Source organism: Patiria miniata, unplaced genomic scaffold (genome assembly GCF_015706575.1).
Source record: "Patiria miniata isolate m_02_andy unplaced genomic scaffold, ASM1570657v1 HiC_scaffold_7, whole genome shotgun sequence".
NCBI lineage: Eukaryota > Metazoa > Echinodermata > Asteroidea > Valvatida > Asterinidae > Patiria > Patiria miniata.
The window spans coordinates 28,497,584-28,516,064 of NW_024037074.1; the positions used below are offsets into that span (position 1 = coordinate 28,497,584).

The following is an 18,481-nucleotide window of genomic DNA, read 5'->3' on the forward strand; positions in this document are numbered from 1 at the left end:
AAACAGTTGGGGTAAGTTTGAGATTAGGTTTGATTAGGCGAGGGTCAAGATCGGGGTTGGCCTAATATGTGTTTAATTGTTGGTATATGTTGGGCTCAATAAGCGGAGGTGGGTGGTCCTCAATTAGGGGGTGGGGAGAGGGGGTCTGCAGATGCAAGGTCGATTGCATGCCAAGAAGTTGCCGAGCCGAGCGCACGTTTGACTAGTGGATGGGGATAGATGAATGGTTGTAATTAAGTTGCCTTTGGGAACGGCTGGGTTCTGCAAAATAAGTATACTTCACCGTAAGAGGGCGGCAACCGTACATGGACTGGACTTTATGCACACAATAAATTCAAGTTCTAATTACCTTTTCTTTTCAAGCTAGATTATTACGCCTTCGTTTTTCAATCAAAAATGTAGACTGCATAACTACAAAATACTAGCCACCAAATGCGTGGCTCCATTAAATAACACGATGCGCAAAACAAACACTGATTGAATCACGTATGGCCGGTATACGTCATTATTCTATTCACCAATCATAGTTAGTCACCCAACAAGTCATTGACCACAGGTGAGTGGTCTGTGATTGACAGGTGCCAATCACATTCCACGTGTTTGATTGTGTCACCGACATCAATACAATCACTCCATCAATTAGATGCGTCTATTTGAGTGTCGGTTTTACAAGCTTCGGGTTTAACGTGTGGCAATGTAACATTAACATCATTTCCCTCTCATCAATATGAAGCGAGTCAGTGATATGTGATTGGCAGGGCGTAGGGGCCAATCACAAACCGGGCATGCAAGTTCCTCAGTCACTGCTCCGGAAATCGACGTCAATATTTAAGTCACAAACTGCCAGCTCACTCATCACAACGACCGCTGCTCATGTCCACGTCCAGACAACAACCCAAGAGAACTGTTTGCAAGATCGAACAAGAATTGGACGGTGAGTGTTTAAAACAATCTTTTACGATAATTCTTCCAACTTTGGGATTGATCTTTTTGACTCCCGTGTCCATACGTTAACTCGATAACTTATCGATAGGTGCTTGAATAGTCACCAGATATTATAATGTATATAAGGCCAACACAAAAAAAAGTCTCCGGTTTCTGGTTTGGAGTTTGCCCAAAAAGTGGTGCGGCGACGCTTTTTTTTTGGGTTTTTTTTTACCTTTTTTTTTGCTTCAAATGTTGGCTGATGACTGCAAATGGTGCCCGACTTAACTTAGTGCAAATATTATGGGAGAATAGAGAGGCCACATAAAGCTTATTCTCGATCATAACCCCATCTAAAAACACGTTAAAATTGTGCAGCAGCAGGATTCCAGTCGAACCAGTGAGTTTGGCGGTTTTGAGACATCATCTTTCATTTAAAAAAAAAATATATATATTTTGCCGACGCGCATGGCTACAGCGACGCGAGCGCATACCAGAAATCGGAGATTTTTTTAGGGGGGGGGGCTAATATAGCTGAATTAGCTCTTAGTCTGAACAGTTGCTGTAGGTTCATACCAACATTTTATGAGGCCAAAGTTTCAGGCAATAAAAGCTAAGAACAAACTAATCAGGGTTTTTATTGTATTTATTCGGAATAAGGAATTCCTGTCTGACGATATTATCGCTGCTACTTCCATGGTGCACTCTCAACAAACAATTGTCCAAAATTCTGACTGATTTCTCTAGCGCTTAGAAACTTACTTGAATTCTTGTCACTACCGATAGCACACTATAAATTCGTTTTTATTGCCATTAAGGTTCGCCAGTTTTTCAGTTATACCTGGCTAAAGGTTTTCAAGAGCGTTTTTCATGACGTTTCATATTGTTATTGAGGTTCACGCACTCAAATAAATAAAACATATAATCCCGATGCGATGCGCTCACCTTTTTTTTCCCCCGGCAATCACTCTTAACTAGTTCAGGATAAAAGGTTATGCGGAAGTTGGCCACGGAAGAACGTATAAAGGAAATTGGGACATCTCAAACATCCTGTCCTATGTTGTGTTATTTAAAAGTGGGATAATCTCAATACCCTCTGTGCTTTGTTTTTAAACTGTGTCATTTTACTAGTTCACATGTAGTGCGCCATTCCGGTTTGAACACTATGCACGTATAGGCCTGAGCGTTACTTTTTAGCATTGCGTGATAAAAGTGTCACTGATCAGAATAGACTAGAGGGCGCACATACGAACGGACCAGATCATGATCAAACTTTATTCAAGTTCAAATTGCTTTATCTACCTGGATTCATTTCTAGGAATCATGTAAATAGTTGATGTTTGTACAAATTATTCGGGCCGTCTGTTCTGCTGTCCGACTTCAACGTTTGAAGTACCAGCTTTCAGAATAATTCACTTTGCATTTAGGGTTCCACTGATTCTGTTGAATATCTTTTTGAAAAAGTAATATTGTTAGTGTTTAGGGTGTGCAATAACAGTACTGATTTTCGTAAACCCTAAAGATTTTCCGAGACACAGTCATGGTTGACAAACAAATGGTGGCTGATGCTAATAGCCAAACCGGTGCGCTGATTTCCCACCACCGGGGAAACAATTCTTTTTGCAACGTTTGAAGCACCAGCTTTCAGATGAATTCAGCCATGTTTGCTTGCAGTTTCCACTGAGAATGTCACGTAGATTCTGTAAAATATCTTTTTGAAAAAGCAACATTTTCAGTGTTTAAGGTTTGCAATAATAGTATTTTTTTTAACCTTAAAGATTTTCCAAGACACATTCATGGTTGGCAAACAGATGGTGGCTGATGCTAATGGCCAAACAGGTGCGCTGATTTTCCACCACCGGGGAAACAATACTTTTTGTAACGACTGTAGCTTAACTGCGGTGGTCCACGTGTAATATTTCCGCCACTATACTTCACTGGTTTGAGATTGGTTTCTCATATCAATGCAGAAAATAACTCAATAACTCATTTTCAAAAAAATGGTATTATTTTCCGCCAGCAATCTGCTCACGTGTGGACGATTTCTTTCGTGATAAAATTCAAGAACATTACATCGAGTTGAGTAGTTCTTATTTTACATTTTCTCTCAATTAAGCTTGACAATATCATAGTATTTTGTGGCAGACTGTGTTTGTGTATGTACCGTTAACGTTTTGGTCACCACTATAAACAGAAAACGTCATTCAATTCAAAACAAAGATGCGAAAGTGATATTTAAAGAAGTGAGGGATCCCCTCCCCTACAACCAGCCGTATCGTATTGTCGAAAAGAAATTTGATTGATTTTCAGGGGTTTTTTTTCATCAAGGCCTATATGTTTTATTTTCAAATGGTGATTAAAAAAAAATAACTGTTCAATATAAAAATCTGTCTTTCTTCGTAAGAGGCCGATTTTGGGCGAGTGCTAAAAAGTTCATTCTTTCTGTCACTTGATAGACACTTAACAATACATGGTTAAGTTCTGATATGCACGTTTCATGATTCCTTCCCTGACATTTGAAAAAAAATATGGTACATTCCTTTATTCAACTTTTCCAAACATCATGTCATTTTATACCTTGGTTTGACACTGCCACATTATCTTCAAAGAGAGTTTATTGCCGGGGGCGAAGTTTGTGCCGGGATCAGGGTGAGGTTGGTAGGGCTCTCTCAATCGAAATTTGCCTTTTTTTAGAAATGTTCGGTCACTGCCGGGGGAGGGCGCCTCCTCCACACCACTGGATTCGCCACTGATCTTGCTAAACTGCTGGATTTTATTAAACATGTTCTACTTTTGTAAACGTATGCATGAATGTGAATTCCCGAGCAGGACTGAAAACAAAAGCACAACAGATTTAAAAAGAACCCATCTTTTCATTTACATGTTATCCCCTTGCCCCCCGGATAGGCCACTGCCATATCACGCCGACACATTCTCTGAATAATGATTCCTCCAAATTATGTCTCGTATACAATTTTTTCAGTTTATGTAGTGATTTTGTTTGTAATTTTAGGCCCTGATTTTTTTTTTTACAGATGAATATCTGCGTGGCCACCATTCTGTCAATCGCCCTCCTTCTGGGGAATTCTGTCAAGCTCCGAGCTTCTGTTATTGGGCCGGTTCCCTCGGACGGTGATGGTCCTGCGTCTCAGGTGTGTCAGCAATGCTGCCAGGGACCTGCTGCAATACCCGGCATACCAGGTCTGCCTGGGCCAGTAGGACCGATGGGGCCGTACGGTCAGCCGGGGTCAAAGGGCGATGCAGGTCAGCAAGGTGAGATTGGCCCTATTGGATCTATGGGTGAGCGAGGAGCACCTGGGAACACTGGGTCTAAAGGTGATAATGGGATTGGACTGCCCGGCAAGATAGGTCCGAGAGGGCTACCTGGTTTTATTGGAGGAACTGGGAAAACTGGTGTCAAAGGTCAGAAGGGTGAACCAGGGGAGACACCAGACGACTCCAACCAGCGGGTGGCATTCACCGTGGTGAGGACGAGCAACTCAGATACCTCTACGAGTAACGACTACCGTTTGCCCTTCCAGCAGGCCGAGACCATTCTGCCGGGTACCAGCTTCGATCTCGAGACCGGCACGTTCAACTGCAGTGTGCCGGGCACCTACGTATTTACGTTTTCTGTTCTTAAGTATAGCAACAGCGGTTCCCTTTACATTTATCTTGTTAAAAACGACTACAAGGTGATTACTACCCATGGTACATCAAATCAACTTGGTCAGTTGTCTGGTAGCGCGGTAATGGTCCTGCAACGAGGAGACACGGTGTATCTTAACATGTACGGTAGGGCGCAGAGTTCTTCGACCTATCACTACACCTCATTCAGTGGCTTCCTCCTTTTCTCCGAATAAATGTATAATTAAATAAATAAAATTAAATCACAACGCATAAATATACAGGAGCAGTGCTGCATTTTTTTGGTTTCGCTTTCCATTTTGCCACAACAGTATAAACCAATGAATTAAAAGAAAAATATTCAATGTCATGATAATAAGAAAGATACTTGATTCTTAATACAAAGCATTTTACATTCAAGTATCAAAACGCTTTACAAGACATTAAAACTGCGTAAAAAAAACAGTCATAATTAAAAAGAAGTAAAATATATGAAAAATATATTTTGAAAAAGATGGTTTTAGCTGTGATTAAAAAACCCTTCAAATTCATTATTTTTTGCTCAAAAAACGCGGAAGTCTGCACGGTCACTGTATGCCTTGCCAGGCTTTGGACGAACTTTAGGAAGGTTAAACTGAACCCCATCCCAGCTTTAGTACGAATGTTAAACGCGTGAACTGATATTTACTCTGTGAAGTACCGTAGCGCTGCCTCACCATGGAGGATAGGTTTGAAAAGTACTGAAGTATCTTGAATTCATTCTGCACCGTAACCGAGAGCCAACGTAGTTCCTGAAGTACGAGCGTACGACCCTTCCTTCTGCATATATGTTGTTATTTCTTAAACTGGTAATCGTATGAAAAAAAACAAACAGTTACAATAGTCTGTCTTGGGAGTAATAAATGCATGTATTAAAACAATACTGTTGTTAATTCAAATTAGGTTTTGCCCTTCACCGACGTTTAGGCAAAACCTAATTTGATTTATATCACCCCGACGCAAACTTCCATCTTATAATAATAATGTTCTTGTTTTTTCAGTTGCATTTCCGATACCGTATACAGCTAGAGATTAAATGAAGTCTGGTGATATCATTTATTTATCCTCGAAAACTTTTTTTCTTGAAAAAAAAAAGAGTTTCAAATTGCGCCACAGTGAACCAAGAACTCTCAACTTTTGTTAAACACTTTATTTAGTATCCTATGTTATACATGTGTAATTGAGTTTTGGTTTCATGTTAAAAGTTGAGTTTTAGAGCTTTCACTATGATGAAATTGTTTACAATTTAATGCAATTTGAGTTAATAATGTGACACTATATCAGTAGATTACGCAATTATGATTCTATAGTATATATTTGATTCTAAGAAACATTTCTTTCCAAGTATACATTTGAGGATGTGCTCTGTTTAACAGCTTAACTAAATTAGGCACAGAAATTAATCATATAACATTTAATCAGTATCGAATATGAATACTCAAAAACTGTATTTTGAACATTACTTTAATTGAACATTTAGCTTTTAACAATGTGAAAAACCTTGTCCCACTCGTAATACATTCCATCTAATTCCTCTCAGGAAAGTAAAATTACAGAGAAATTTTGACCGTTTACTGAAGACAGTCAGTAAAATCGTTTGTCGTTGAAATGAACGAGCAAATCCCAGTCTGAATCTTACGCATAAAATAATTTCTTATTAAGGACTTAAATCTGTCATTACAGTTAACAATTCTAATCCTTTGATATCACAAATTATTGCGAACAGAGTCAGTTAATTACCTGTATTTTTGTCCAAATGTGTTTGTTTTGACTTCTAGATTTTGGGATCGTGTTAATGAAATGCCGGGTTAACATTTGTTGAGGATGGATGGGGTGGAGGATGAATGAATAGTGGTGTCGAGGGGGTTAGGGATTGAAGATGAGGGGCGGGGAGCAAAATATGATGCCGATTGTTACTTATCTTTCAATAATTCATCAAGAACAATGAATGGCACGTAGACGATGGTGTAGTCTACTTATCCCATTTACCCCACGGAATCTTACAATGCTAAAACATGTAGACAGAACAAAATGAGAAACCAAAAATGCTGGATGTCAGGCCCATGTATCTTTGCCCCCCTCCTTCCTCCCCCAACACAACAGGAAGCCCACCGACAGTGTTGTTCTGCATCCGCCTGTGATGCGCAGGGTGTTCAGGTTGGCTTGGGTTTGAAGGGTGATAGAGATAAGGTGGTTGCGTTTCGCAGATTAATGGGAGATGGGTGAGAATGAGAGGGAGAGCATTGGTGAGAGAGGCTAAATAGGGTGAAAGCTGTACGATTTCCTCATACGCTCATCTTTCAAACGCCGGGTATGTTAGGGCCAGGGTCATCGCCACGTGCATGGGGGAGGTGGGTGTGTGCAGGGGCTGATGCAGGAATTTTCGCAGGAGGGAGGGGTTCATCGGCAAAACAAATCTGACATGCAGACATGTTTTTTTCCGGACACTTGACCTCCAAAAGGCGGACATTATTTTTATTACTAGTAAAGCATGTTCTTCCGCAATTTTTAAATATCCGTTGGCAGATTTATTTTAGTAAAAGTAGCTTTGCAGTACGTTCCCATCGTGGTAAACCATGGCCCTGGATGCGAATTTTCTTTTCCGAAACTACACCCACATACATGGTTGCTTAGCGCCCTGTACGATACTTTTATGATACGTACGCAGGTATAACATTATATTTTCCCCCACATTTTGGCGAGCAGTGCGATAGCTCACACGATAGGGTTGTGATTTTGCATTGCGAAGTTGCAGGTTCGATTCACCGTTGTTTTGTCCCCGATTTGTTTTTCTTTTCTAACCTTAGGCTTCAGAGGATATTTTGTTAAAGGGAAATAAAGTCCGAATTTCATTACGTTCGAATTCATTTCTTTTTTCTAATTTATATTTTTTTCTCACGTTTTTAGAAAAGTAAATTCCAAAACGCCATAGCGTACACCCATTATGCGGATGACGTTTGGGAAAAAAAAATCGCACCCATGCAGGATGGTAAAGGGCGCACACCGGTAAATAGGCCTAAACCCATCCGCCAAGTGCATGGAAGAAAGTTAAACCCTCAAAATATTCTATATTAGAGAGTTCTGAGAGCCATAAAATTGGGGATTTGAAGAGATATTGTAACTCCTCTGGCCCGGACTTGGTTCTTCCAATTCTGAGCATTTTGGATGCAATTGGGCTCGAAAGTGGCGCTATTGTGTCATGTTGTGAAGGGATCGTTTTTGAAGATGGCTACTGTTCCACTTTGGGAAAAAATAAGGGTCGCCTTCTTTGGGTGAGAATATCTCGAAAAGTCAATGGTCAACCCACAAAAAAATGAAAATAAAATAACAGATGCCATGTTGATTACCTTTTTGTTCTGTGCAATTATACCTATGAGAGTTCTGAGTGTTTTTACAAGAATTTTGAAGTATGGGCATTTAGCATTGGTGTCTATGGGAATTTTAATACAGGGCTGCACCCCAAGACCTGTAAATCGACTCCTAAAGACATAAGTGATAATTACACGTATTTCCCGATTTTTTTTTTTTAGAAATACTTATGACTGTAGATCTCCAACACATGGTGTTTGAAATTTTAATTTAATACATGTAGCATTTCTTGAGTTGTTGCCCCCCACTCCAAACGAGTTAATTCTGTATTTCAAAATTAAAATTTCGTCCAGTGGTTTTTTTCATGGTGACTGCGTCATTATGGGGAAACTGTCAAACAATGAAACATTAATACATGTTTGACCGAAACAAGTAAAGTATCCTAAACGCGAAAAATACAATGAAAACAGAAATTCAACGTTCAAGAAATATGACACATTCTTTTTTTTAGGGGGGAGGAGGGGGGGGGGCAATAACCCAAGCCTACATGGCCCAGATGTTTTAAGTTGTAAGTTCGGCCTGTAATCGGTCTTTATGTATTACTCTTCAGGAGATTCTTTTTTCGCGAGACACCGTCAAACACCTAATGAAAGTTTATTTCGAGAAAAAAAATAGTGTTAAGTTTCCATCAATAGAGAGGGCGCCTCATAAATAGTGGTCTCCACAAAGCGAGCAACTGCCAAGCCCCCATTGGCAAAAACCATAAGCGTAAAAAACATTATCTTCAATAGTGTGTTTTCTGGTAAAGTGCCCCAAGCTGGTAATGTGGCCCCTCCCCCTCCCTAATGCCCGGGGCTGCCAATGGTTCTGCTTCTCAGACACTCAAGTTAATACCGATTTCTCTCATCGAAACTTCATTTAAGAAAAAAAAAAGCTTGTTCCCGCTGTCATATGAAAATCAGACTCCTGTGAAAACTTATAACACCTTCACCCTAGTATTGGTTGAAAATGTTTTACTTTGGTAAACGTATTTACCAAATTGAATTCAATGTACAAGTTACCTAGATTGCACACTTGTTATGCGGGTAATGAAGATACCCTGAAACAGTTTTATATTTTCGCTAAACTCAACCGGGTGCGAAAACGATTGCCCGTGTTTAAGTGCATTTGAAAGAAAGTTTTGCATTTTTGAATGAGCGAGGGTGAGAAATTGGAATAAAATTTGAATGAAGATGCTGCTTTACAACTCACATAATTATGTCTTCTAAAAACATTAACGTGATTGACTTACTAGCACCCTATTATCGGTTAAACTCTCTCGCGTGAGCGGTCACTCTACTAATTATCACCAGCTAGACACGCACTTTAATATTAATGAGTCTGTATTTCATAGGGTCCTAAATTCCCGCTACCCCGGATAAGAGACACCCCAGCGGAATCACGCCCGATGCAGTATCATTTATTAATCCTCGGAAGGATTTCTTTTCTTTCTAAAAAAGAAAAACAAAGAAGTGAGTTTGCATTGCACCATAGTGGACCAATGACTCTTAAATGTTATTGTTGTTTTTGTTTTGTTCTTGTGTGCCAAATTATTTTCATTGGATTTTTAACGTGTTAAAATTTTGAACTTAGAGTTTAATTCTGATGAAATGATTGTTTACCATTTAATGAAATTTTAATTGTTAATGTGATACTATCAGAGCATTGTTAAAATGCAGTTATAATTCTATTGCAAATAATTATTTTATTGTACACAACGTGTTGTTTATTTTTAAGTGCATTTACATTTTATAATTATATCTCTTTGTTTAACTGCTTAACTAATTTAGTAATATCATGTTATAAGATATAGAATATCAATTCTAAAAACAATGTTTTGAAAACTCTAGTTTTTGATAATGTGGGACATACATGGCCCTTGTCATACACTCTGGAAGAATAAAATCGAATTCTCCGGAAAGTAGAATTGCAAAGACATTTTGAATATTTCGTTAAAAAAAATCGTTTTGTCGTCGAAATGAACGAGCAAATACCAATCTGACTGTTGTGAACAAATGTCTTATTAAGTACTTCAATCAGTGATTATTATTAAAAATTCTAGTCAATTTGATATTAAAAATATTTGCACTAATTCAGTGAATTACTTTGTATTTCTGTATAGTTATTTTGCTGTTTTGTCGTCTTGAATTTGGGGTTCGTGTTCAAGGCCGGGTACAGATGTGTGTCGAGGGGGTTAGGGGTTGAAAATGGGAGGGGGCAACAAAACTGACTAATAATTATTTATCTTTCAATAATTGAACAAGAGCAGTAAATATTACTAAGACGGTGGTGTAGTCCACTCGTTTCATTTCCCCCACGGATTCTTGAAATATAATAATTAATTATTTGGGCGCAAATCATCCTTACTCGCAGCTGGGATGCTGAATTGCGAAGGACGCGAATACAACGTGATCGGGCCGCTGGCACGTAAAGGCGCCTATGGCTGCCGGCCACATCGACCCATATATGAACACGGAGCACAGCCTGAGATCGAAAGTGTTTGATTTTTCCGGAGGAAGGAAAACCAGAGGGCCCGGAGAAAAACCCTCGTTGCACTGGAGAGAACCAACGCACAACTCTACTCACACGTGATCCGCGGCCAGGATTCGAACCGTAGTCACCTTGGTGAGAGGCGAGCATTTTACGCACAAGCCACCCACGCCACCCAAAATGCTAGTAAAATGTAGTCAGGAAAAATAATGTAGGAAAAATGAAAGGCATCCCCACGCCTTTCGATTCTGTAACGGCCAGCTTGCCGGTTATCAGGCCCTTTTACCTGCCCCCTTCCCCTACACTCACCGCCTAACATAACTGGAAGCACATGGACAATTTGGTTCGATATCCACCTTGAAGGGGCAGGCTGTTCAGGCTGTTTTGGTCCGAAGGTTGTAAGACACTAATTAGGTGGTTGCGTCCCACATATTGATGCGAGATGGGTGAGATGGGGGGGGGGTGGCAAAGCCTTGGTGAGAGAGTCTGGATAGGGTGAAAGTTGAACCCACGTCAGCCTACGGGCAGGTGTGTTAGGGGCAGGGTCGTTGCCAAGTGCAGCGGTGAGGTCTGAGTATTCGATTTAGTAAACATGGTCTGCTCATTAAACAAGGGGCCAGCTCCTAAGGCCAGACGGCGTAGTACGGACGTCCTGTCCTCTTTGCCCCTGGTTATAGCTGTCCCAACACCCCCCCCCCCCATGATTTTTAAATATCCCATGGCAGTTTTTATTTCAGTAAAAATATTATTGCTGTACGTTCCCATCATGGTCAAACTCATGGTCCCTGCCGGAGGTTGAGATAGATTCGATGCGTCACTTCAAACTCAATGGCGTAACCAGGAAAGCTAGAGAGGCTGTGCCTCACCACTCAGCCTGACTGGGATTCGGGGGAGGCGCTTAACTCATTTGAATGCTTCCTCCAGAAAATGAGGAGTCTAAATTAAGGTCCCTTTAATGAACCACGCTAATGTGTAATACATCGCGGCGTAATAACTCTTGAAAATACTAGGTTTGAAAACGACACACCCTAGATAGGTAAAAGACTAGGCACTGTTTGGAATTGTGGGCAGTATTGTTCCGCTAGAAATCAGGCACACTCAAGGACACACTTGGTGATTATTTTGGACTTTCGGTAGAATATTGGCCACCGTCTTTTCAAATTCTCTCAGTAGGTATTCTTATAGCCCGGCCTGTTTTAGCGGGGAAAACTGTTGGTTGTCATAAGCAGAAAATTGATGAGTGAATTACTAAAAACAGTGGCACTCGATAGGTAATACCCACCGAAAAACAAATGTCACTACACAACTGTTTATGCTGTAAAAATAGATTTACTCTTCCTCTTCCTGTCGACGGAACTATTAATAGAAAGGGGAACAACAGCACTCTAGCATTAAATATGAGCGTATGAGGAAATATGAGGAAATCGTACAGCTTTTACCCTTCTCCGCCTCAGCATATTGGTTCGGGATCCGCCGTTGGCTGCCCAGGGTGGTTAGGAGGGGGAAATGATGGTGGGGGCAGGGGCTCAATATGGGGATTCGTGCTTGGCTTGGAGATCAGGTTATTGAAGGCTAGCGTTTCCTAAGGAAAGAAGTTTGTTGCACATATGGTAGGATCCAAACAGTTTGGGATAAGTTTGGGATTAGGTTTGATTAGGCGAGGGTCAAGATCGGAGTTGGCATGATTATGTGTTTGGTTTTAGGTATAGGTTGGGCTCAATAAGCGGAGGTGGGAGGGCCTCAATTAGCGAGGAGGGGGTTCTCCTGCAGGTGCAAGGTCGATTGCATGCCGAGAAGTTGGCCGGACCGACAAGTTTGACAAGTGGATGGGGATAGATAAATGGTTATAATTAAGTTGCCTTTGGGAACGGCTGCAATCTGCAAAATAAGTTTACTTCATCGTAAGAGGACGGCAACTGTACATGCACCTGATAAATTACTACGCTTTTGTTTTTCCATAAAAAAGTAGACTGCATAACCTGACTACAAAATACTAGCCACCAAATGCGTGGCTCCATTAAATAACACGAAGCGCAAAACAAACACTGATTGAATCACGTATGGCCAGTGTACGTCATTATTCTATCCACCAATCAGAGTTAGTCACCCAACAAGTCGGTGACCACAAGTGAGTGGTCTGTGATTGGCAGGTGCCAATCACATTCCACGTGTTTGAATGTGTCACCGACATCCATACAATCATTCCACCAATTAGTTGCGTCTATTTGAGTGTCGGTGATACAAGCTTCGGGTTTAACGTGTGGCAATGTAACATTAACATCATTTCCCTCTCATCAATATAAAGCGAGTCAGTGATGTGTGATTGACAGCGCGCAGGGGGCCAATCACAAACCGGGCTTTCAAGTTCCTCAGTCACTGCTCGGGAAATCGACGTCAATATTTAAGTCACAAGCTGCCAGCTCACTTCTCACAATGACCGCAGCTCATGTCCACGTTCAGACGACAACCCAAGAGAACTGCTTGCAAGATCGAACAAGAATTGCACGGTGAGTCTATGAAACAATCTTTTACGATTACTCTGCTAACTTCGGGATTGATCTCTTGCGATTGACACAAATTTGCTTATAGCCAAAACGGCGAGATATAAATATTTCCGACCATAATGATTCCGTTTCCATACGGTACCTCGATAACTTACCGATATTGGTGATTGAATAATCAGCAGGTACTATGTTGTATAGAATATAGTGAATTAGCTCTTGATGCGGATTCAGACCAACATTTTGTGAGGCCACAGTTTCAGGCAATACAAGCTAAGAGCAAACTAATCAGGGTTTTTATTTTATTTGTTCGGAATAAGGAATTCCTGTCTGACAATCGCTGCTACTTCCATGGTACACTCTCAAAAGACAATTGTCCAAAATTCTGACTGATTTCTCTAGCTCTTAGAAACTTACTTGAATTCTTGTCGCTACCGATAGCACACTATAAATTCATGGAATATTTTATACTTTTTATTGCCATTCAGTTTCGCCAGATTTCTAGTCATACTTGGCTGAACATTTTCAAGAGCGCATTACATCAAGTTGCATATTGTTATTGAGTTTTACGCACTTACACAATATTACAGATGATAAATTAAAACCTTTTTTGGTTAAAAGAAAGAAATAGTGCGGAAGCTTGACACTTAACCCATAATATCAGTACAAACATTCACCCCCTTTATTTTCTTGCTAGTTTTCCCTGTTTACTGCATCAAACATTTAATCCCGGTGCGATGCGCTCACCTTTTTTTCCCGGCAATCACTCTAACTAATTCAGGATAAAAGGTTATGCGGAAGTTGGCCACGGAAGAACGTGTAAAGGAAATCTGAACATCTCAAACATCCTGTCCTATGTTGTGTTATTGAAAATTCGGATAATCTCAATACCTTTCTGGCCTTTTTTTTTTAATCAAACTGTGTTATTTCACTATATCACAGTGTGCCATTCCGGTTTGATCACTATATAGGCCTGAACGTTTACAATCATTGCACGATATTGGTTAGAATAGACTATAGAGGGCGCAAATACAAACGGACCGGGAAATATTACACACACAGTTTTATTCAAGTTCAAATTGCTTTATCAGAATGGATTCATTCCTAGAAATCCTGTAAAGAGTTGATGTCTGTACAAATTATTCGGGCCGTCTGCTGAGCTGTCCGACTTCCAAGTTTGAAGCATCAGCTTTCATGGGCGTCGCGTGGGCCGGGGCAGGGGGGGGGGGGCGTTTGCTGCCCCCCCCCCCTCCCGGGACAAGCAAAACAAAAAGGAGAAAAAAAGGGAAATAAAGAGAGGTATGAAATCAAACTGTTGTTAATTTAATGGGAGTGGGGGCCAACAAAAATGATCAATCGGGAAAATGCTGCAAAATAAATGGATTTGGGGGAAATGTGCTTCGATCACTGCCGGAGGGGAGGGCGCCCCTCCGCACCCTGGATCCGCCACTGATCTTGCTACACTGCCCGATTTTATTGAAAATGTGTAACATTTTGTACACGTATACATTAAGTTGAATTCCCGAGCGGGACTGAAATCCAAAGCACAATCAATTCAATGCAAAGTAACGTCAATTGCCTACTTTTTTACGCGGATATTGGATATACCCTTTAATATTTTGATCGTTCGCTAAATTCAAATGGCTTTGAAAATGCGTGCCCGTTTTTTATGCGTATTGGAAAGAAAGTGTTCAAATATTGAATGAAAAAAGATGTGCAATTGGACGGGAGAAATGCTACTTGATTGAACAATTTGCTGTTGTAACACTCACATAATTGTGCTTTCAAAAAGTTTCATGGACTTACTAGTGCCTAAAAATAGTCTTTTTCGGTAAAATTGAATGCTGGTGCAATTAATTAATGGATGTTGCTTTTTTGGACGTTTTCGGCCAGGAAAATACCGGTCAAATAATAATTTGTCCGTTATTTATTAGTGGGTGTATAATTTTTCCTGTTTTCGAATGATGATTTATCAAAATAAAAAAAAAAATCAATTCTATCCAAATCGATGATAAAATTATTTTATTCCTTACTCAAGTATAAACGTTGACGGTTTACGATTTTTTCAGCCTACACTGAACTCCTGGTGATCCCTTCTTGGACCTGATCTTTAAGTCTTCAAGAGCGAACCATCGACGTGTGGTGATGTTTAAATGATTCTATCATGACCGTGGAAAAAGCACGCCTTCCCCCCCCAAAAAAAAAAAAAAACCTTATGTAATCGGGTCTCCTTTCCTAACTTTGATCAGCCGGCAATAGTAAAAAAGAACCCCCCTTTTCAGAAAATGTTAGTCCCTTGCCCCCGGACAGGCACTGTCATTATGACGCCGAACACATTGTCTGCATGAATAATGATTCGTCAACAATACTAAGTAGTCATACATGTCTTTTAGATAAATTCTTCACTTGATGTAACATAATTATTTCTTTAATCTACTTGTTTCTTATTGATTTTTCTTATTGATTTTATTTATATATAAGCCTTTCATTGTTTTCTTAACAGATGAAGATCTGCGTGGCCACCATTCTGTCAATCGCCCTCCTTCTGGGTAACTCTGTCAAGCTCAGAGCTTCCTTTACTGGGCCGGTTCCCTCGGATGGTGATGGTCCTGCGTGTCAGGTGTGTCAGCAGTGCTGCCAGGGACCTGCCGCAATACCCGGCATACCAGGTCTTCCTGGGCCAGTAGGACCGATGGGGCCGTACGGTCAGCCGGGGTCAAAGGGCGATGCAGGTCAGCAAGGTGAGATTGGCCCTATTGGACCTATGGGTGAGCGGGGAGCACCTGGGAACACTGGGTCTAAAGGTGATGATGGGTTTGGTCTGCCCGGCAAGATAGGTCCGAGAGGCCTACCGGGTCTTGTTGGAGCAGCCGGCCAGGCTGGTGTCAAAGGTCAGAAGGGTGAGCCAGGGGAGACACCAGACGACTCCAATCAGCGGGTGGCATTCACCGTGATGAGGACGAGCAGCTCGGATACCTCTACGAGTGAGGACACCTGTTTGCCTTTCCAGCAGGCCGAGACCCTTCTGCCGGGTACCAGCTTCGATCTCGAGACCGGTACGTTCACCTGTAGTGTGCCGGGCACTTACGTATTTGCGTTTTCTGTACTTAAGTATGATAACAGTGGTTACCTTTACATCCATCTTGTTAAAAACAATGACAAGGTGATAAGTACCCATGGTACATCTGGTCAACTCGGTCAGTTTTCTGGTAGCGCAGTGCTGGTCCTGCAGCGAGGAGACACGGTGTATCTTACAATGGCCGGTAGGGTGCATAGTGGTTCCACCTATCACTACACCTCATTCAGTGGCTTCCTCCTTTTCTCCGAATAAATAAATAAATAATAAATACAATCAAATTACAACGCATAAATTTACAGGAGCAGTGCTGCACTGTTTTTGTTTTGCTTTCCATTTTGCAAGAAACAGTTACCAATGAATTAAAAGATTAATGTTCAATGTCATGATACTAAAAAAGATAACTGATTCTTAATACAAAGCATTTTACATTCACGTATCAAAACTGCGTAAAAACAGTTCATTAAAAAGAAGTTAAATATATGACTTTTGAAAAAAGAAGGTTTGAGAGGCGATTGAAAAACACTTCAAATTCATTATTTTTTGCAAGGTCACCGTATGCCTTGCCAGGCTTTGGACGAACTTTAGGAAGGTTAAACTGAACCCCATCACAGCTTTTAGTGCGAATGTTAAACGCATGAACTGATATTTACTCTGTGAAGTACCGTAGCGCTGCCTCACCATGGCGGATAAGTTTGAAAAGTACCGAAGAATCTTGAATTCATTCCGCACCGTAACCAAGAGCCAACGTAGTTCCTGAAGTATGGGCGTACGACCCTTCCTTCTGCATATATGTGGTTATTTCTTAAACTTGTAAACGTACGAAAAAAAACATAAACCGTTGCAATAGTCTGTCTTGGAAGTAACAAATGCATGTATTAAAAAAAATAATGTTGTTGTTTTTTCATTTGCATTTCGCATACCGTATACAGCCAGAGATTAAATGAAGCCCGGTGATATCATTTATTTATCCTCGGAAACTTTTTTTCTTTAAAAAAACAAGAGTTTCAAATTGCGCCACAGTGAACCAAGAACTCTCAACTTTGGTTAAACACTTTATTTTTTATCCCATGTTATACATGTATAATTGAGTTTTCGTTTATGTTAAAAGTTGCGTTTCAGAGCTTTCACTATGATGCAATTGATTTCATGTAGTTTGAGTTGATAATGTGACACCATATCAGCATATTACGCAATTATGATTCTATAGTATATATTTGATTCTAAGAAACATTTTTTCCAAGTATACATTTTTTCCAAGTATACATATACACGTAACATGTAATCAGTATCGAATATAAATTCTCAAAAACTGTATTTTGAACATTACTTTAATTGAACATTTAGCTTTTAACAATGTGGAATACCTTGTCCCACTCGTAAAACATTTCATCGAATTCCTCTCAGGAAAGTAACATTACAGAGAAATATTCTCGTTGAAATGAACGAGCAAATCCCAGTCTGCCTCTTGCGAACAAAATAATTTCTTACTAAGTACTTAAATCTGTGATTATAGTCAACAATTCTAATCCCTTTGTTATCACAAATTATTTGCAAACAAAGTCAGTTAATTACCTTTATTTTTGTCCATTTTTGTTTGTTTTGACTTCTAGATTTAGGGATCGTGTGAATGAAAGGCCGGGTTAACATTGGTTGAGGATGGATGGGGTGGAGGATGAATGATTAGTGGTGTCGAGGGGTTAGGGATTGAAGATAAGGGGCGGGAGCAAAATATGATGCCGATTGTTACTTATCTTTCAATAATTCATCAAGAACAATGAATGGCACTAAGATGATGGTGTAGTCTACTTATCTCATTTACCTCACGGATTCTTAAAAAGCTAAAACATGTAGACAACAAAATGAGAAATGAAAAATGCTGGATGTCAGGCCCATGTATCATTGCCCCTCCCCCCTCCCCCAACACAACCAGAAGCCCACCGACAGTGTTGTTCTGCATCCGCCTGTGATGGGCAGGGTGTTCAGGTTGGCTTGGGTTTGAAGGGTGATAGAGATAAGGTGGTTGCGTTTCGCAGATTAATGGGAGATGGGTGAGAATGAGAGAGAGAGCATTGGTGAGAGAGGCTGAATAGGGTGAAAGCTGTACGATTTCCTCACACGCTCATCTTACAAACGCCGGGTAGGTTAGGGCCAGGATCATCGCCACGTGCATGGGGGAGGTGGGTGTGTGCAAGGGACGGATCCAGGAATTTTCGCAGGAGGGAGGGGTTCATCGGCAAAACAAATCTGAAATGCAGACAGGTTTTTTTTTCTCCAGACACTTGGCCGCAAAAGGTGGACATTATAATTATTACCAGTAAAACATGTTCTTCCTCATTTTTTAAATATCCGTTGGCAGATTTATTTCAGTAAAAATAGCTTTGCTGTACGTTCCCATCGTAATTAACCATGACCCCGGATGCGAATTTTCTTTACCTAAACTACACCAACATACATGGTTGCTTAGCGCCCTCTA

At 40.5% G+C, this 18,481-nt stretch overlaps 2 protein-coding genes across 2 annotated transcripts; both read left to right on the forward strand.

The window, feature by feature from the left end:
- Positions 1-3,959: 3,959 nt before the first annotated feature.
- On the forward strand, positions 3,960-4,787 carry LOC119744374 (complement C1q subcomponent subunit B-like). Its single transcript, XM_038220273.1, has one exon. The coding sequence runs from the start codon at positions 3,960-3,962 to the stop codon at positions 4,785-4,787; it is 828 nt and encodes a 275-aa protein (XP_038076201.1).
- A 10,645-nt stretch (positions 4,788-15,432) lies between these two features.
- On the forward strand, positions 15,433-16,537 carry LOC119744373 (collagen alpha-1(X) chain-like). Its single transcript, XM_038220272.1, has one exon. The coding sequence runs from the start codon at positions 15,433-15,435 to the stop codon at positions 16,258-16,260; it is 828 nt and encodes a 275-aa protein (XP_038076200.1). The 3' UTR covers positions 16,261-16,537.
- Positions 16,538-18,481: the final 1,944 nt, after the last annotated feature.

Bases quoted from the DNA above. Each gene is read 5' to 3' on its own strand.
- LOC119744373 (XM_038220272.1), top strand. From the start codon at position 15,433: ATGAAGATCTGCGTGGCCACCATTCTGTCAATCGCCCTCCTTCTGGGT.
- LOC119744374 (XM_038220273.1), top strand. From the start codon at position 3,960: ATGAATATCTGCGTGGCCACCATTCTGTCAATCGCCCTCCTTCTGGGG.